This window comes from Helicoverpa armigera, chromosome 6 (assembly GCF_030705265.1).
Source record: "Helicoverpa armigera isolate CAAS_96S chromosome 6, ASM3070526v1, whole genome shotgun sequence".
Classification (NCBI taxonomy): domain Eukaryota; kingdom Metazoa; phylum Arthropoda; class Insecta; order Lepidoptera; family Noctuidae; genus Helicoverpa; species Helicoverpa armigera.
Window position 1 is genome coordinate 3,522,251 of NC_087125.1, and position 22,395 is coordinate 3,544,645.

Genomic DNA, 22,395 nt, shown 5'->3' on the forward strand with positions numbered 1-22,395 from the left:
TTTTATGTTATCGTTCATTCCTCCATGCCGTGCAATGAACGATTCAAGAAGTTTTCATTCATTCGTCAGTCGTTCTGTCAACGCGACGTGTGTCGAACGTGTGTGATGTGCGCGCTTCGTCGTAATTAACATCGCCACAAATATTTTTCGTTGTCATACACAAAATAAACATTGATATTATCACTAAAAGTTAATCAAATTCTCAGTAAAAAATCAACTTCTAGTGACTTTCTCAGACAGCAATGCGTGCAGCGACGTGCCCTACATTAAAATATAGTTAGGTTACCGAAAGAAAGTTTTAAAAAGTTTTATTTTGTTGTGTCATGTTTAAATGTGGAAGATGGGTGTTTTAAGAGTTGAAATAGTGTTGTTACTGAACCTATTGTTGGTCAGTGGGGACGTAACAAATAACGATGTGAGTGAACATTCTTTGGAGTTGACCCAGTCCTTGAACTTGGCTCGTCAAGAGTTGATTCAGGAGACTTGTAGACGGTTTCCTCCGAGGTACGGGTTGGATGAGCTGCCTCCAAGCCAATTGGAGCATATATTGATAGACGAGGAACATAAGCTGCTGTACTGCTATGTGCCAAAGGTGAGTTTCTGAAGGCTAACAAGTTTTATACTCATGTCATAACTCAGTAAAATTCCTAAATTATATGGATCCTTCCTAATTACCTGCCTAATAAAAGTTTCCTATAAACCATATTTTTTAAAGATGTCCTTGGCATAATTTTTCATAATGTTTACAGTTTGTCATTGATTATCTTGGCTTCCTATCATAATAATTAATGACTTCCTCAAGATGGTCTTGATTTCGTAAGATTTGCTTGGTTAGATAATTTTATGAATAAAACAATGACATTTGTAAACAGATTAATCTTCCTAATTTTTTGGCTTGTGCCTAGGCCATAATATTTATTTATCATTTACTGTTACAAATCATTTAGTAAGTGTCCATAGAAAAATATAAACCTAGTAGTGACTTCGTAAAGAAACTAGAGGTTTAAACAACTTTTTCAACTTTAATTCCATTTTCAAAATATTAAACAACCTCTTCCATCAGGTTGCTTGCACAAACTGGAAGAGGATCCTAATGATACTGGCCGGCAAATGGAACGACACCGATGTTTTGTCTATCACAGCCAGTATTGCCCACACCCCCGGAATGTTCCGGAACTTGAGCACAGTCAGCCGTCCTGAAAGAGATTACATGTTGGAGAACTACCACAAAATGGTCATAGCCAGGAACCCATTTGAAAGGCTCCTTTCAGCCTATAGAAATAAATTGGAGGGCGATTTACCAAGTGCCAAATATTTTCAGGTAAGTAATCAGAATTTTCAAATAATAACGTTTTGTTATGAGACTCAGGGAGTTCCCTAATTTTATTTGTCTAGGAAAACTTCATGAACATTACTAAAAGTCAAAATAAAAAATTATTTCAAAAGAAATGATGTTTAGACAAAGCTTACTTTTAATTCTATTGGAAATTATAGCTGTCTAATGAATAAATGAATTTGTCTAAGAACATGGGTTATGATATTCAAGTTAGAATGCTTGCTTATTATGAAAAAGCAAACCTACCATAAATTGATTATTATTTATCTGAGGATTTAATCAGCATTGTCATTATAATTCTTAACATTTTGTACTAACTAGGTACATAAGTTTACTTTCAACAATTAAAAATAGAGCAACAAAGTAAAGCATCTTATCATTAATCAAATCAGTTACTACTTTCTCTACACATTTCAAGTAGCTAATTTTAATAAATTATTGATCAAAAAATCATGAATAAGTAAATAATAAAAGTAGGTATAGAGATAAGAAAGTAAGTATTAGGTATAATATAACAGAAATATTTTGTACACATACTTAAGTTAATCAAAAGTAATATCAAGAATTGTTTCTGGCTACCTGCAGGATTTTAGTTGAGATGAAAACTCAATAAGTTTTTCCTTTTTGAAAACTATCATCTACTCAAATAATAATAAACAGCAGGGTAGATATACAAAAAGTCTATCGATTACATAATATTCACTACGCCAATAGTCCCTCTATTGGATATTTTAGCCTAATGAACTAATAAAACTTAGCCAACTAATTCTTGTTTAATATATTCGAAGGTTTTTTTTGTTTTACAAAACTAGTTTTGTATTCAGTTTTTGCTGACTTTGTGTCGGTACAGACAATCATTGGATTGTGGGGCCAGGTATGGTAGCCTTTTTAGAAACTGGAATGTACACATAGATCGTCTATTGACGTTAAAAACCCGGACCTAGTGACGCAAGAATCGTGAATTTCGTTTCTAATATGAGCCTAGCTAGACCTACCTCATTACATACTCTTTCGCTTGATCACAAAGTACCTAAACAAACTGCAACCAAGATAAAATAATTTTCTAAGGGCAAAGTAACAATTAAACAATGCTTCAATTTATTAATTGCCTACCATAAAACAAATGACAAAACGATAACTGATAGGAGCATCCGTTTAAAAGCTACTGCAAATGGAAAGTTTATTTTTAAATTGTTAGTTTTGATAATTATTGTTTGTAATTCTTTACTTTAACATGCAGCTGCTAGTTAGTGATCAAAGTTCATATTAACAATCTTATTTTTGTACGTTTGCAATTTGAATACACGCGCAGTATTTCGGACTTCAATTGCAGAAATTCTTATTATGTCTACAGAGCATGAAATATTTTTTTTCCAGTGCATAAGGTAGATCCAAATGAGGCAACTGGAAACGGATAGTTTCAATATGTTTAGGATTAGGGAGTGTCGTAATTGCTCAAGTGTGGATGAATATTCTACAGATGCTACACTAAATGTCGGCCAATTGCCCCTAAATGTAAACAATCAAAACTTGTTCAGGCATAAATACCTACGTCTGATTCTAAATGTAAATGGACAACAAAATCCCTGTTAAGGCCTTCAAAATTAACGAATACGGAATACACACATAAACATTCCTTTATATAATTAATTTGAAATTTGAATAAGTAAAAGATACCGAAATATCAGTGTGCATTCTGTCTTCCTAAAGAAGAAATTGATTACCTACTCGTATTTATGGGAACATAAATTATGATAATCTAAATCCAAAGGTGTGTGTAGTTCTTTGAGCGTCCAGTTCTAAAACAAGGAATATTCCAATGATTGATTACCTTCAATATTCCTTGTGACCTCACAGTTGTTTTTGTACGAATTGATAATAATTTGGTCGTCATTAAGACTCGTTGACTTTTGACGTTGGCCATTGATAATGGTCGCTACGAAGCATCCATGAACCCACTTGTTGGGATCATATTTGTAATGTCTATATCTAGACGGCCTTTTGGATCTAATTTTTATTGTCGTAATGTAAGAGACTTGAAGCCGTTATTAATGCATGTTATGGTCACATTTTTTAGTCTTGGGAGGGGATTTCCCCAGAAGGTCATTTTCATCTCTAAGTTATCCATACCTGGAGTTATCAGGGTTTCATAACTTTCCAAATAAAACTATCGGCTGTTCTCCACCATTTCTTGTTAAGATCTACAAAAGTATCTACACTCTTTACCACCAGTTTGGCATTGTAAAACCGATCTATCAATATTACAAAACTTGCTTCCAATTTATGGATCTCAACAAAATTCCTTTCCCAGGATCGTGTCGGAAGACGTATCATCAAGGCATACCGCGAGAACCCGTCCAATGAATCTCTGGAATTCGGCCATGATGTCACGTTCAAGGAGTTCGCGCTATTCCTCACCAACCGCTCCGAGGAGTTGGCTGATGTCGTGAACAACGAACACTGGCAGCCCATCACTAATCTGTGCCATCCGTGCCTAATCAAGTACACTTTAGTTGGTAAGTAATTTAAATTATAAGTGACGTATAGAAATGTGGAGTTCATTAAATAGGTCTGGCATTGAACTGTTATTCCTATGGAGATTGCAGATGATTCTCCTAGTAGTTTCTTAGGCAGACTGTGCTGCTGTTTCGTTGATTTAAAATTAATTATTATCGCAGTTTTGAAACAACACAGTTCTGATACATCAGCTAAACGCAATTACTCTATATCCTCTATAACTTTGTCGGTTTGAATCTAACAACACTAATGTCATCTTTTTTCTACCATCCTAATGAATCTAAGCATTCCAAGGCTTATTCCCATCAGAATCGCGAACACTTCCCATTATCTAGTATTTATAGCGAGCTTAGTGATCATGGCATTAACCTTTGAGGGTTCACGCCATTGTGGGAGGACGATGGTCCCGTGTACTATAACTATACATTGCAAGTTCAAACGCCTATGGATTATTATTATAATATTTTTAGAGCGCTAGCTACATAATGATGATCGCAAAAAATTGTGTCAATCAAAATTTGAGCGTTGCTCGAGGTCGCCACGGCTTATCCGCAGAGTAAAATACTTTGTGGTATCCATCGTTTATCGCTTTTTTGTGACTGTTGGGATAAATAATATTTTTGCAAGTCGACACAAAAAGCAAGATTTGCTGTGAGATGCTGAGATAGTGACATGAAATGTGGATGTATAGGTAGTTTGTTTTTGGTATAACAAACGAAAATAGCTGTTGCAGATAGTAAACCACAAAATGGCCGTATTTTTTTTTTTGTTATCAGCCCGTGAACTTCCACCGCTGACGTCTATATCTGGAATAGGAACGGTTCTATGCCATAAGTTTAGGTCTTTGAAACGTTAACTCGTGTCATAAATGAGACATCTATGTATAGCATTAAAAAAGTCAAGTAATTCTTATTCTTAAAACCCCTTGTTGAACTTAAGATACTTTCTGTTGCTGCCAAGAACACCTAAATTCAAACATGAAAATAATCTTCAAAATCTTGCGCAGCGACACCGATCAGTCCTTTGCTCATGACACAAACGTGAATGTAATTTGAGTAAGTACCTATTGAATGTGCAATGTGCAGCAACACTAAATTAATTTCAGTAGTCAAGCACGTGTATATTGGCCTTAATTTACCGTTGGACACACGAATTTAATAGTGGCTAGGTAATTTCTATCTTTAGCGACGGCAAAATACTTTTGCTAATCAGCCCTTAATATCCTAAAAATATCATTTTATAAAAGCAGAAAAATCACCCATAAGTTTTGTCTTCCGTCATCATAGGTTTACTTAGTCGAACGATCATGATCATAATCTCGTGATCGGAACTTAGCATTCCAAACGTTGTCGTGTGTACTCTAATTACACATTACAATATTAACAATGCCAGTAAATGCTAATTAGTCTCATGAGGGTATTCACATCATAGGTAATCTGATATGTTCCATTTCATGCTTTGTTCTGTTAGGTTTCAAGTTACACCTTAGAAACGATAAAATGTGTAATGCAAAACTGCTAAAAGTTGTGGATCCTTCTGCTCTTAAAGTTTGGGTGTACCAAGTACCCGTGTAATAGCTTATTAGGATATTTTCGCTAAAAGCCGCTGTCCCTTAAAGTCAGTCCCCTACGAACCATCTAGCTAACACGAGTATAATCTGATGTAATCGATTATGCCTTACATTATTATTATTATGCCTTAAAGTAAATCCAGTCAGCAGATTGGTAATGTAACACGTACTTTGAAATCTGCTCACTTCGTCTAATACAAGCAGAGACGGCAATATTGGTTATTTTTCTTGCATAATAAAATAAATTCATGACAGATCAAAAACGTGGACAGGTGGATTTGATTGTCCAAGTATTGAAATGATATCATATATCATTATCTTAAGCTTGTGATAAGGCAGTGAAGACTCCAGGATATGCTTTATTAACACTGTTGTCATGAATGAAAATGTCAGGTAAAGTAGCTACATTGCATAAAAGACTTGAAATAAGCATAGCCCCTCCAATTGGGTCATCTGAATCGGAACAGTCCGTAATCTGTATTAAATAAACGTTATTGTTCCAAATTAAATGTGGCACGCTATCTTTAAATTCCAAGATCATACTTTTTGAAGTCGAAAGTCCGTTTAGAGTTGCTTGTCTCTTCGTTTTACTTCAATTACCTTCACTATAGTAGAACTAAAGAATTTCGTCCCCATCCGTACTCCTTAAGCTAAAAATCATAAAAACCATCGCGTATATCGATGATGTCATCAGACCATTAGATGTATGCAGTAAATTCGACCTTCTTTGGGTCTTATCATTTATGAGAACTGAAGTAAGTAATAGGTGTGCAGTAAATGAACGTCGGCACTATTTGTATCTTGCCATTAATTATTCAGTTTAGATTGCCCTTATCTTAATGCATTTGTAAAACAAGTAATTAGCTTTTACTAGTTATTATAGCTATGATTAGTTGGATCACCAGGCTTGGGTCATGAAGTCAATGATTAAAGTCGTCGAGTTTTTTTTCTGCGGCATTGCGGATAGACAAGAATATTTCTATTGCTTGTACTGAATGCACTGAATGGACCCACCATTCAGTGCAACATAATTCAAAATAATGACTAGGTAGATTTTAAAATCATAATTTTTGTCATATCACGCGATTTACTTCAAAATTGGGTTGACTGTACAAAGTCGAATAATCATGAATTAAAATCGAATCGGCCTACGTAATATGTATTCACAGACAGTATCTACCAATCGGCCATGCCCTTCCCAACGTTGACTAATCTATTAACAAAAATACTTATTAAGAATGCATAGCGACTGGATTAGAATCAATTGAAATCGAATCGTACGATCGAATGAATCAACGAACACGCCATAAATTGGCACAATTTACTGTTGTCGGTCAAAGTGAATGAGGTAATAGTAGATATTATCAGCTGGCTTGTGTATGATAGTAATTAAAGCAGATTGGCAAATAAATCTTAATAAAGTTGAAGGAATCGCTTGTACTACATAATTTTAAGGGGCCGTTCGCGTGCGTAATCGATTTAAAGTTCTTAAGGCTGATCGTCCTATTTAATTTGCACTGGTTCCAGTGTGTTTGTGGTCGTATACACAGCTTGTGTCCTATTTTAAGTATACAGATGCAGAGTCTTATGCACCTTATTCAACATTCACACGATGGCAAACTGTTTTTACCAAAGAAAAGTGGAAGAGGTTATCAAATAGATTCTTGGTTAGATGATACTCTTCATAATTTTTACAGACAAAAGTCTTGGAAGTATGTACAACTTCTCGGCCGAATCTAGAGCCGAAGCTCTAGGTAAGTGATTTGCATACATTCGTCAATCTGCAAACATAGTACGTAATTCCTCAATCTACATACGTAGTTACAATAATTATGACGTCACTTATTTCCAGTCTCAAAGAATAATCGCAGATCATTTTACAAAACGGTAAATGGGGTCTGCTTTAAATCTGTTTTTTGATATTTTTATGCGTGATTAAGTTTCACGCTTACAAGAAATCGTCTGGACTGTAAACTCTGATTGACGTGCGTGCGAGACGGATGTCGGCAACCTATAGAATTTTATAGAGGCTCCATGTGGTACTGACTAAACTATAGACTGGTATGACGCTAATGACTTGCGGCTGGTGGTTTTAAATTCTATACAGAAAGACTATCTATTGTATGAGCGTATTTTCACGGTAAATATGGCCGAGTGTGTGAGTGAGTTACATAGAATTTTGTATGCACCAGCATAAGTTGTATTTGGATTTGCGTCTCTTCAATCAATCAATAATACCTACTTAAATTAGTACTAATGAAGTGTTATTTAATATGTCTGGTCTGTAATACGATAGAAGCTACTGAATGGACATAATAATTTTGCATAAGAATAATACCTCAACATGAAATAATAAAACGGTTTTCATAGTTCGAATTAAAAAGTCAAGGCCTCCTGGTGTCAGGTCTTTAGATCTTCGAAAATAATATGATATTTAGTGGTTTATAAACTTAACGGCTCTAGACTAAGACCCAAGGCATATCAAACAAATTCCTCATCGGTTGTGTAAAGAAAACTTTTTTGAGAGAAAAAGGATTTAAAAGTCTGAAATCGCCAATATCGGCCTTTTAACCGTGGCGACTAACGCCATTGTCAGTGTCTCCAAGTGGGAGAGTACAAGAAGACTGATTAAGATAATGGGAACAATTCTAGTTACTATTGAGAAACAACATGAAAACCCAAGAAACCGTTTACAATGATGATTGACCCTTTCAATCGAAGTCACTATATCCCGCATATTCTGTTTAATGGATATTACAAATTGATTTGTCCAAACCGGACCTTACCGCTTGCCAATAATTCGAATATGCTTAATGATACATAATTATTGTATCGACAAACTTGCGTCATAAGACTTTATACGCGAACTGTGGACGGGTTTAATGTAAGCAATTAATAATTTTGTTTCGTTTTTTTGTTTAAATGCAAGAGCAATGAATCCGGGTCACTCCTTTAATACTATAAAATCTACAAAACGACTCTTTGAAAATATTTATTTTATCAATACACTTTCAACTTCATCTTATTTATAATACTAATGCATAGCATAACTAAAATATTGGACAGGTGTGTCGTTTGCACATGCATATTATAATTAAGTATTAGCCTTACGCAGCTATTCAGAGGTCATTTCTTTAAGAGAGAGTTCATAATTCACCACGTGAAAGCTTTACGTCACGAATTAGCGCAATTCTGGTGGCAGAACAGAACATGTTATAGCTTAAAAACAAAATCTCTGATACTAAAGGGGCGATGCTGCAACCAACGGCTGCGGGATTGTTCGAAAGAGTTACCGCGGCCCTGGTACCTACATAACGGGCTTAAGAAGGAACATGGTGGGTTTAAGTCAGTAGGTAACAGTCTGACACTCCCTAACGCTGCACTCAGCGGGACGGGAAAGAATTTTCCAATAAAGAAGGGGTTAGTTTACCATAAACGTATAAAATGTGCCTTAAACAGGTGTCAAAGAATTGTGTCAAAGCTAGTTAGCTTATGTCTGCTTCCTGGTATTGGAAACCAGATTCTAATAAAGCAAAGCGTTATACTAGTTTAACGGACCGGTATTGCCATTCAATGCTCTGGCTACATTGTAAAGTAGGGTTGGTAACTTCATATTTACTTCTATCGTCGTTCCTCTACTGATACATAACGCAAATGGTGGAGATTTTCACGTACTGGTTTTAAAGGAAACAGTATTTGTAAGAAAAACGGACCTTTACGATATCAAAGAACTCGGTTTTAGACGCCTGCCGTTGACATTGGCAGGAGTGTTCACTTGTAGGTGAGTGAGAGACAAAATGTTTGGGACGTACGAATACTAAGCAAAAAAGCTAGCTGTGAGTTGGAAACACAAAGCAATCAATATTAAATTATAAACATCCAAATACAAAAATAGAGGCCGTTATGTGACACATACTTAATACCACTGGTATATTAAGCTTGTTTGGTTTCGGTATTCCTATTTATAACTGCAGGAAAAATGCTACATCAAGTAATTTAGGCCTTATTCTGTCTTCGTGGAAACCCTATCATACAAAAATTACCTTACTTATATTCTAATGTCATTCGCAATGACGACAGCTTGGGTATTGCCCAGGTTTTGCCTATAACCTTCAGTCTTTACGTATTTCTAAAAACATACGCTTATCAGAAACACACGACTGATGACACATATTTGATTATTTACCTTTATGCGTAAAGCAGTTGATTCATAGATTTCGTAAGATAACTTTAAAATAATCTATGGGTAAATATAACTACTTTAGTACGTGATTTTTATCAGATATTATAATTTATCATTACTTGCACACCTGTAAGTTTGTAGTAGCGTGTCTTAGGAATAACTTACCGGGCAGACATATTTTGCATTACAAAATATTGGAGTCACGTAAATGTAGGTACCTGCCGTGATTACAATAGTAAAATATTATTTATTAAATAATGAGATTTATCCGCCAATTATAAGCCAGCAACATTTTCTCAACTATATCCCGAATTAATCTGCATTAAGACCAAAATACACATTTTTTAATAGACATAGATTTAATTCACCCACTGCAGTGTCTCAAGCCAAATATGCAATAAACTTATCTAGCAGCTTAACTGGTTACTATTCATTAACATTAGCTTGCTCAGTTGTTGTTATTAGCCCTAAGGCCCTCCAAAACAAGTAAGTATTATGTTGTATAAATAACCCACAACTGGAATTTCCGTACGTCCATCTATTGATATGTTGGTTAATAACAACCACATTATTGTAAGAGTAAACATATTTGAACCAGTTCGTACCAATTCTTGGAAAATTCGGGATATTACACTGAAGTACCTAGGTAGTTGGTGCGGTGACCACAGTACCTAGGTCCTACAGTAATTTTGTAATGTATTTGCAAACAAATAAACGTACACGCAACTACGTTTTCTTGGAAAAATTTTGAGGTCAGCTACAAGAGTTTCCATCCTGTTTTAAGATTTCCTTTTTAGATAAGATAGTTTGTCTAAAAAATAAAATAAATATTCCAAAGGGAGTAAAATGTTGAATTGCAAAGTCATCGAAACCAAATATTAGCTCAGTGGAGTCAGGTTTCTTTTTTGTAAAGAAATCAATAGTTTACTAAACAATTTAAGAATAAAATAAGAACTGTAAACATTCTGAAGTAGAAGATAAATAATAAAAATGTTTAACATGTTTATCATCGACCTAGTTAATTAAAATGAAATATTTTTGTGTGCCAACATAACTGTCTTGTAAATAAATTCTAGCGATAGGTATTAAAAGGAGTTGTATCTCAACACTTATCAGTATTTGCTTCTGTCTGATTTTGTTGTAAATTTTTAATGGAACTAAAACATGGTAACGAGATTCAATGAATCAAAGATACCGTGTCTTTTTGCAAAGCTATGCTACTTAGCGCATCCTGTCATAAAGACTGCATCACCATCTCTGAATAAGGACAAACTATGCAAAAGCAGCCCATCCGAACATGGCAAAAAACAAAATTAGGCAGGATTAATGTATGTGGACATCTGAATGAATTATTAATTTTGAGAATCGTAACAAAAGCCTCCAAAAACAAACGTGCCAAAACAAACGTGCACGGCCTTAGGTTTTTGTGACCAATATGTTGCGTTGGTTACAGCAGCAACCAGTTCTACGAAGCGATATTTATGAGGTTAACCTTGTGGTCGATAGCGTCTGGGCTTATAGGTGCCGAAATTATTACTTCCATTCGTCTTTATGGAGAACATTAGCTCTCATTTAGGATAATCTTAATAGTTTAGAATAATCTTAATAGATTGTTAATAATGGCCTACTCTGTTACAAAAACTAAAAAACTTTGTTGTATTTTACACATTGGATTGAACTTAAAGAATAGCGCCTTAAGACAAGACCGAAGTTGGTAATGTACCTTTCTAGAGTTACTTCATTCTAAGTAAAATAACAAAAGTAGGTATTTCAAGAAGAACACTAGCCGTATTTTTCTTACCATCCCAAAGTAGATGACGTTTGACATAGATTCGCATGAAAAATGAATAACGCAATATTATAAGAATCAAATTAAATAATACAAAGGTGTCATAAAATTAATGTTGCAGACAGTCGATTGAATATACCTAAAAAACATGTATTTTTGTGTAGAGATTGCTGACTATTATATAGGACAGCAAATAAATGAGGTGATCGTCTATGTTCGGCTAACTTTGGTAAAGAAAATATTTGAATAGGTAATACATATTTGGATTGTCCAAATCGTACAAATATAGGAAAGATTTTACTTTATCATTTATCACAATCATTAATTATTATTTTGCTTATTTGATTACCCTAATTATATAACGCGTAGAATCCACATAAAATACTGTAGTAATACAATGTTACGTATTTCGTATGAACTTGAAATTGTAATATGAAAGCGTTTCCTCATGTCTTCCTTTGTTTCAAGGCTTTTGCTATAAACCGGAATAAAATCAAAATGCATTATTCATCAATTAAACTTGAACTTCATGCTCTGACTAACAATAATTAAAAATATGAGTATGGATAACACTAATCCATGATACTTATGTTTCCATGGCTAGAAACCTAAAATACTTCAACTAAGACTGAAGAACAGACACAAAACAAAAACAATACTGAAAGCCGGCTGAAAAGCATTTTTAACTACAGTTTTTATTGTTACATAGAATGAAAAATACAGGTAGACTCTTCACAAGAAAACAAGCCCATCACGATTGTACTGAAATCCTACTTTACATAATAAAAAGTTTGAGAAGCAATAACTGAGGAATTTAATAATTGTCTTTTACACGTGCAAAGCGCTTTGCCAAAACGTCCCGTTACAGAGTAATTCGCGATTGGACGTCGATTTAATCGTAAGACAAGTGTTATTGGTCCCAACGATAAAATCCAACGATTCTTAGATCACTTTCTGGTTATCTATGTTATGTAGTTATAATATCATTTTATTTGTTTATTTTTTACTATAGTAACACAAGTGGCGTGATGTAGCCGGTTTATCCTCTCTGACGCAAAAGTTCAGTGTGAAAAAATAAATATAATTTTCAAAAGCAAAATTGAATCCGAAATCCTTTTATTGTTTTTTTCCTGTCGACGCGAAGTAGCAAGATCAGTAGCTAGCTAAAGAAAAATCTTTCCATGCAACATGATCAATCAATGTGACAATAGGTAATCACTTATTGCACGTTACTTGCAGGCCTATCCCAAAATGGATCACTCGACAAAATTCACTTTTATCTAAAAGTTGACGTGATAAGATGCAGATCAATCAAACAGAAGGCCTGAGTTAAATATTGGCATGGAAACTTATAACTTTGTGAACTAGCCCTTTATCAAACCTATCAACAAATATTGATATTTCACTACGAAATCTGTATACGCAGACGATTTGTTCCTCTAAGCGACTATTGCTACGCAAATCAAAATGCCCACGTGCGTCACCTACGAAACTGAATTTGTATTGTCCTAGCTAGTAAATACCTCCAAAATCATTCGGTTTGAAAAAATCGTAGTGTACCATTATCCTCAAATGAATAGAATACTGACAATTTATCATGAGGTCAAAGTTTATAACTAAATGATGTTCGCAACAACTGTTCTTTAATGACTCATTTTACAAACAATAAACATTGAATGTATTGAAGCTATCGCTTATAGGAAATGATCTAAAACAAACAATATATTGCCTGTTAAAAGTCCTAGTATTATAAAGACATACTTAGGTACCTATGTATGGTACAAATACCCAGATCTGACGCTATCGACATTATGACGTTATTGTCACCACACAAACATGTAAATAAAACTGTGCTTTTTTGTTAACTGACGCATTCATTTGTCTAGTCCTGTGGTTTCCATATTACTACAAAATGGGAACCACTTTTTAGTATGTTGCGATCTGTTAATGAGCTCGCAAGATCTATCATCCGATTCAAGTTTTACGTGTACTCCATAAGAACCAGAAATGAGTTCCTACATTCCGTATAGCAAGTAAATTAATATCGTATCTTTATTTTTGAAATTTCGAGTTTCAAAAAATTCTATGAAAACACGCAACGTTATTGATTAATAAACTGTATAGAATTCATAATTGTCCTGATCGCCTGAACTGCGTCAAACTTTATACCGGTTTAGACCCAAAACACCACATAAATGTAATTATCAATTTACTTTGTTGAATAGCTCATTTTGAATCTGCCTAGTGCAATGTTCAAGCTCCACAATTAAGTTACAAAAACCTATTGAAGTGTCCGCAAACCTGTAATTTGCAGTCGTAAATAACTCTACACCTTATTATGTTCAATTATTTATTCCATCTTATGTTTTGCATAATAAGTATTAAGATTTGGACTAACTGTTTTTATTAATTCAACTGGATTATTTTCAATAGTAGGAAAGGCTGTTACTATGTTGGTTTATCAGCTTACCGTTCCGCTTCCTGATCTAAAATATTTTAATGAAGTGGGGCAATTATTTCTAACAATTATAATGTTATGCACATTTCCGAGTACAATCCTAATTAAACATATTTTGATTAGAACCTTACTAATAGTTTGAATAGCAAAACTTTGAACCTATTTATAGGTATTTTAAGTTTTTAGAGTGCGCAGAATCTATGCCAGGAATGTGGCCTCCAGGCAATTCTGGGAGAGGTTCCAAAATAAACGGACAAACATTAACCATTTAAAGCACACGCATTGACATGTATAAGAGAGTTTTACCTAAGTGCTCTTGAATTAATTATGCTACATTATGCCCTCGAAACTACCAAAGAATCTCACGATAAAACGTGAACATGACACTACAATGGCAATTTTAACATTGTGTCCAAATTCACGAGAGTACAGTACCTAATTATACGATCTTAATACTAATTGGATAAAAAAATATAGTAAATTGTGTTCTATGTCTGGTACATGCAAAAATAAGGTTATACTGGACCATCATCATATTTGTAACGTGGGATATAATAACAATTTCCTTTTTGTTCTTCATTTAACCCTTTTCTTGGTAATGATATAACAAACTGATATTACGCGCATCATACCTAGAAAACTATTGTGGTATCAATACCAAGCTTCATTATAATTTTAGCATCGTATAATTCATTATACATTTCTCAGAACAAGGGAATCGCGCGAATCAATATCCTTCTTTTATTAAACCTTCTTAGAAATCGAAACTGCCGTCAAAAAGTTAGGCATATAGAGCTGCACCATCGGATAGTGTCAAAAATATTTTCTTGATCTTCACATGTTTTATTTCTAGCGACTATTGTTTGAATTAAGAATCCTCCAAGCAATTAGCGGCTGACATAGTTTTGTTTATTGTAACGTGTGAAATGTTGTAACTATTTGATTTAGGATCATAGGCCAAATATTTCTTCTGAATAAAAAGGAATGTATTCAAACAAGGGGTATATGGCACTATCATCTAACTTTTTCATCTTATGAAGTACTAGCGAAGCTTCCTCTCCTTACACAAAACCCTGCGTAGGTTATTTTAGTAATGTGTTGCAGTATTGTGTTCAAATAACAATTCTATAATCATTCTGCAACCCACAATGTGTTCAACATTATTTATATTCATTTACCGTTACAAAACTCATATTTTACATACATAATGCCTCCATTCAACTGCTAAACGTTGTCAGGCAACTAAAATGTTAATTATGTACAAAATTTTGGTACTTTACGCAGTTGAGAATGGTTTGAGTAGTATAGAATGCTCCTCGTCCATGAACCATGACTGCCTCTCAAATATTTTGACGAAAATAATTAATGACAGACTAGACATTAAAATTATACAGCTTTTTGTCTGCCTTTGCCGAAGACATAAAGATGAAGTTTAATTAAGTGAAGACACAAAAACTATTAATATAGATACAAACCATTAAAAAGCAAAAAATAAAGTCTTACACAATAATAGCTAAGAATATGAGGATTTGTTTGGCCGTATCATATAAGTACCAATTGGCAGAAAAAAAAAACAAAGTTGTGTTTTCAGCAGATTTGCGGTTAACCACCAGTCCTTGTTTTGTTTATTTTTGAAATTATTCATGCAACTGTTTGATAAGGCGTTAAAGCGGAAAATGGTTTAAAAATATTAACAGAAGTTGCAACCACAAAATGAATACTTTTATTTTATAACTAGATGGTGTTTAAATTAGCATTTGTTGTTTTGCCTCTTCCTTCATTTGAACCTACATATGTTTCGCATAGTCGTTTTCTATGAGGGACGATGTGATGTCCAATAGTCTGCTGAATACATGTAATTCTAAATAGCTGCAAGCATCCACGCAGCACGCAGAATCCAAATTCAAGTAGCCTCATTATTATTTTCTTAAATTCATAACCAAAACTAGATAAACATTCTCCAGTATTTAATCTCGTACAGCTAAACAAATCTCCATCCGATGTCAGTTATCAAACAACCGGCGTCGATTTTTTGTGCTTCCATTGGAACCTGCTTATTCGGTTACGTCATAGTTTCGAAAATATCAAATGAATTTTAATGTGCCTCCTTTTCGGGTTCCGTAGTTCAACGATCCTGAATATTATTTTGATTATATGGTCTGAGCTGTCGCCACTCATTGAATTTCAAAAGATGGTTCGTATTTTTTCTATCTGGACGTATTCCGTGCTATCCGTTTACTTTTGCTTCAATATTATTCGTGGCCTTTGCCCTGCAGATGTTTTGGCTAAAGATATTGCTAAGACAGATTGTGGCTGTGGAAAAAAAACAGAGGAATTCATTATTCGCATTAGCTGGGCTTTCCTGTGTTAAAATATTTAAGAGTTCAGAAGGAGCCTTCAGGAATAATTGCTTCAGGAATAATTGCTTTGGTTCATATTGTTATGGTTTTAACTTACCTTGTAGGAAGTTGCAAAAATTTTGAATGTATCAATACCATCGATGGCCATAGCTATTTTCTATATCTAGTATGTAAACATTAAGTTTCGTGGCCATTCTCAGACTTGCTCTATTGTTTTTTGATATGCTATGATTTTTAATGCCTGTTTAAACTTTTAAAGTAGGTTTTTGAACCTTTTTGATCAGTTCAATCAATGGGTCTTTTTTTAGTTTCATGCCACGGATCTCTAATGTGGCAAAACGTTTTTGCTTTTCGTACTGCTATCAAATATACGCAGAAGTTTTTTGTGCTCTTGTATGTTGTCTTTATATTTTCTGAAATATAGGCTTGGAATAAAATAATCCGTATTTTGTATGTGCATAGTAACCAGTACGAATTTCAAACTTGACCATGACTTTTGGGGTCCTTTATTACGAGAATATCATCACCCACTGCAGATCAAAATAAGAAGCGATTTGAACCGACGTTTTGTATTATTGTTGCCATTATTTTCCTAAATAATGTGTCTAGTCGTCTACAACTGAGATTTCCTCGTCTCGGATATATAATTTATGAACAAGACGCTTAAGAGTAGATAATAACAACAAACCTGGCAAGACGACGTCTATTACCAGTCACAATTACCTTGACCTTTGAATAATTAATAGTTAGAATCACGCCAGCAACGTCACATACTCGTAATATTGTCTACTACTTTACGTCATCCTGCTTTATCAATAACCGTTTTTGGGATTTCGGAAGAGGGTTATTTGGAAGATTATTTGATGCTTTTATTTCTTGCACTTTTCCACATGTTTCACCATAAAAGCAGGATACTAAGGCTAGTCATTTTTGGTTTTACGTTGAGGAGGTCTGAACTTTACGACAATGCTAATATAACGATATGTTGTATGTGTATGTATGTTGGTTTGAATTCAGAAAACGTGTTCAGTGGTCTTCTAATCAAACCGTAAAAACACAAGCTTTAAACCACGTTGAGCGTTGTTTGGTAATCAAATTCATAAAGACTGGTAGAGACATTAGCAAAAGATAAAAAAATAACACTTGCTTCATTAATTACTTCCCCACACTTCAAAGCTCATCAGCGTGCATTTTTTAGCTTCACATAATTACTGAAACAAAATATGTATTGTTGGCTCATAACTGCCATTGGGATTCCTAAATTTAGGAACTAGGGCGAATATTTTTAACGATGCCGAAGTTCTAGGAATTGTTTAGGCATTCGCAGCTGCTTGAATGTTTAAGTATTTCGGGAAACTGAAGCCAGAGAAGGATAGTGATATGAATGGTGTTGAAGAAAGAAAGGGTTAGAACGAGGCGGTAGAACAAAGTGAAATGTGTGCGCAATTAAAATAATAAAATAATGTTGTTAATCTTTTTAAAGTGGCATTCATTCCTATTAAGGTCATGTTTTATGAGAAAGATGTGATAAACTGAGTTATTGCAAAATTAGAGTTCCCTGCAGAAATTGCATTTCTTGGTTTAATTTATAGTGTTAATAAAGACATACATACTAATGTGTTTAATAAGGGGCAAATTTTATTTATGAGTTACAATAAGGAGCTTTTGTGATACAAGGAAGATGAAGCTATGTATGTCGGAGTCACAAAACCCATTCTAAATCTTAAGTCTCGTTTAGAAGAACATAAAATCAAACACCAAATACGCTTCAGTTCCTGTCGCAAACGAGCCGTCTAACATTGTTTTCCTAGAAACAGAATTCTTAGTATGTGTATATTATAATAACGGGGCACTGACGCCACGTCCGGCCTTTATCTAGCTAGCATATCAATTTCGGGGTTCAGACTTTTGTGGTTTATGAGAAGGATTTTTTACTGCATACAGTATAAAGATTCTATGGAATGTTTATCCCATAATAGGAGGGAATTTACTCCTGAAGTATCTAAAGTGGTATTCGAATTAGATCTAAGTGGATTTGGAAGACATCATAATTACAAAAGTAGATTTAAATTTTTCAGTTTTAAGTCACTTTACGACTCTTTATTCGGGCCTCAACTTGAGATACACTTCGCATTTGTACTTGCAAATAAATAGATCAAAATCTCACAGCTTTCGTGTTTCTAGGCAGGAATGAGAATTTTGATTAAATGTTACGGGACTGTCAGACTACCGCTTGCAGCTATTTACTCGATCAGTAATGTTCTTGTGCTATTATTTATGTAAACCGGGCCTAGTAGCTGTAGGCCCCATCCCACTGTAATAGCAATTTAAAGCCTAGAAATCAATGTCAAGACCAGTACAGCAAATTGAGTTTATCGTAAATTTTACTGAGGAGATTATTGTCAAAGTTTATTGTCAGAGTCTTTGATTATAAATTATACTTTCCGCTTGTCAACCTATTGTGGTAAACTTTTATTTTTGCATAAAACCTTTTTTATATTTATATCAAATTCTCATAAAACATCATTGAATTCCAGGTAAATACGAAACCTTGGTAGACGATTCGCAGCTGGCTCTGCACACCATCAACGCTTCGCACATCCAGTTCCCTCGCTTGGATCACACTTCAGGGACCGCAGAGAAACTCCACAGGTACTTCTCTCAACTAGACCTGCCCCTCATCAGGCGGCTTTACAAGTTGTACAAACACGACTACAGGATATTCAACTACGATCTGGACAATATTGTCGGCTTTGATCTAGGGTAGATCTAGAATGTTCGATTTAGGTCTTGCCTTAGCTTCTACAGCTAGATGCCGACACGGGGTGACAGCGTCGGATTGACTGTGATCAGTACTTTGTTTGACTCCATTTTAGTTTCGGTCAATTCAGAGTTGTGACGGTTCTGGTCAAACTAAGTTTCGCTTCGATGAAATCGTTACTATGTGGTTTGACTAGACTTCAGGTATCAAACAAATCTCTGGCATCCATTGTTAAGTTACCCGATTATTAAACTAGTTTAAGTTTTTTATAGGTTTTGTGTGAATTTTCCTTTTAAGTTTCACTTAATAACGAATGAAATCACTTTCCTTCCTGTGAAAGTATAATCAACCCAGTTATGTATAAAAAAAAAATTTTAGATCTAAATTAAACATAGAAATACATGTTGAAAGTGGTGTTTATACAAAAATTACCTTGTTAATTCCCATTTAGCGAAAAATGTATGTCACATAGTCATTTGATTAGCAGTTAATCCGTCACGCTCTTGCCCCGGTCGCTATAAAGCCCGAATATATAGAAAAAACTAACAATATAAATATGGTAATTATTACATGCAATGTTATGTACAATTAGGTATTGCGTTTATCAGTCATAAGTGTACCTTATAAAAGAGATCTGATTCACTATGCAGTTGACCTATTTATCAAATTCGAAGAAGTTGGAATGGTTAAAAATTTGAAGTAGTCAGGTGCGTTCATAGATATGTATTACTAAAGTCCGATATGAGGATTATCTTCAACGCTTATCTGAAGCAATAAATACATTCGATGACTGCATTAGATTACGGCATCCATTTAAATGTGAACCGAGATATCGAGTTTGATTGCTACCCAGAAATGCGGACTAGTAAAATATTTTTTACTCGTCCGTGCCCATAAAGTATCGATATTGTAGGTACTGTCCGAGAAGGGGAAGTATATAGAATGGATATGCAAATAGTCAATGGTGGTTTACAAGTACAATTAAAAATACTTTTTGTAAATTGGAGGTAAAGAATCGAGCATAATTTTAAAAGCAGATTTAGAAACGATGCAACCTGACCAATTAGTCTTTCGTTAGTTTAACAAAAATTCGTTATGGTGCTTAATATAATAAGATTAGGTAGAGTCTACGTATGGTACTTAAATCTTAACGTCATGGAATTTCTTGAGTACAATCGTAACACTTAGTAATTAGAAAGTTATAATTAGTTGTTATTAACACTGGCACGTTTCTCTGTAAGTCCGAAATGGGATTTCTTAAACTGGTCACAGGTTGTCATTCGACATTCAATCTTACTACTGTTGGGATAAGGTTGAAAATATTAATTGCAATTGTGCCCAATCTTATAATTTTTAAATGTCTGTATATTGCCAAAAGTGCCAATATTTCTTGTAAATATGAAAATAGGTTTTGCCTTTATCCTTCAAAAAGGTTGTGTTTGATTAAATTGTACAAAAACAATCATTGTGTTTATTAAAATCTTAAAAAGCATAAGTACAGTACATACATATATTGTCATAATTTGTAATATACTGGTGTGGTCAGTCTAGAGATTTTGTTTTTATCGAGGTAACTTTATTTTATACCACATTAACCCTTTGAACGCTGACGTCAACTGGACATTACATTTATTTTTGAATTGCAATGTAAATCAATTTAAAAATAAATCTTGTATCAGTTATTTACAGAATTTATCATGATTTTTAATTAATAAATTAAGCGTTCAGTGGGTTAGGGGAGATATTATTAACTAACAATTTTGTTGATTAACATTCCACAATGATATTCCAAAGCTCCCTGTGATAAGCTCTGATGCTAGGCTTAATTAATATTTTGATAACAATTGTTTTAATGACGTAGGTACGTTTGATAAGGATTTTTATCACATGTATCACCTCGCTTTCCAATGTTTTATTAATTGTTTATGCTAATGAGTACCTAGAGCTATCAATATTGTAACAGATTTATGTATGTGCAATTTTAATGTAAATATTATATTCAGTTGTAGTATTATCATGTATACTGTTATTTTTAATATTTATGTTATGTATTTTTTTAATATTTAGGTACTGTAATTATTTATTATACTGATAATATTTACTACTGATTATGTTGTATGTAGAATGAAAAAAGTAGACAAAACTTTCAAGTATTCTACTTCTTTTGAATAATTGGATATTTTTCCGTTCATTGTCCAGATGGGTATTTTGTATATCTTACACCATTCAACTGCAGCTGTAGGGTTATTTACTATTTCGCTTAGTCAATGCTTGACATCACTTGTGCCAAAATAGACGTTTCTAGATCATACTTGTTTTTTACCTATTTGATTTTGCAATTACTTATTGTAGGTGTCTATAATGCAATTCTCAGGTTTTTTTTTGTTCGTTCAACAATTTTTGATACCAATCGTAGCATAAGTGATGTAATTTTTCCTACATGACTTTTTATACATTTTAGTTTTTTTTTTTTTTTGTAAAAGATAACTGGACAATATCTTGACGCATTTGGTTATTTTTATCTTCGTTTTTGGTGTCAAAAGTCGCTGCATTTTAAAGATAAAATTGTATGATATTAAATATATTTACTAAGTTGATATTATTTATAAATTCTCATTGTATTTATCTTCAAGTGTGAGGACAATTGTCAGTGTCTTTAAAATGCACATTTTTCCTCTAGACAACCTTGAAAATGTCATTAATTAGTGCAAACATTAAACCAGTCGTTTCTTCAGAAGAAAAATAAAAGAGAGAAAAAAATTATATAAGGTAGAAAATCTTATATGTATACTGTTATAGGTAACTCTATAATTAATTGTGTACTTACAACTTAAAAAAAATGTAAAAGTAATAAGTAAACTTGTCTCGTGTTACTTGAAATTAAATGAGCCTATTTCTATTCCACTGGTTGGTAGCAGGCTTTTCTCTTATTTTCCTCATATTCGCGCATTGACGTCAAGTTTTTAAAATAACTGCCTTCTTTTCAATTTCAATTAAGTAGGTATATTATTTTTTCTTTTATAACATTGCAGTGTATACATATTTTAACGATCTGCATGTCTTCATATTTACTTTATCATCATTATTTCGATTCTTTCTTACCGTCGTATGGATACTCAATATTGGTGCTAATAATATGCCATGGTAACCTTTATTGTAATTGTAATAAAGTCTTAAATGACATAACTTAAATGTTAATTATTATAATGAAATGTGTATAAATTAAATAGTTATTTGAACAATTGTATAAGGTGTTAATTTTCGTTTTATTGATATTCGTGAAAACACGTCATCGCTAAGTTTGCGGTGAATATATTTGTAACAATTTTAAAGATTATTCCAATTGGTGTGAAAATAACACTAGATTTTATTGAAAATACATTTTGCGTTTTGAAATCTATTTATGTGATTTTATTTTTCA

General features: G+C 33.6%; 1 protein-coding gene across 1 annotated transcript; it reads left to right on the forward strand.

The window, feature by feature from the left end:
* The first annotated feature begins 50 nt into the window (after window positions 1-50).
* LOC110378764 (carbohydrate sulfotransferase 11) lies at window positions 51-22,374 on the forward strand. Its single transcript, XM_021338153.3, has 4 exons — window positions 51-592; window positions 1,064-1,321; window positions 3,648-3,852; window positions 18,751-22,374. The coding sequence occupies exons 1-4, from the start codon at window positions 332-334 to the stop codon at window positions 18,978-18,980; spliced, it is 954 nt and encodes a 317-aa protein (XP_021193828.1). The 5' UTR covers window positions 51-331; the 3' UTR covers window positions 18,981-22,374.
* Window positions 22,375-22,395: the final 21 nt, after the last annotated feature.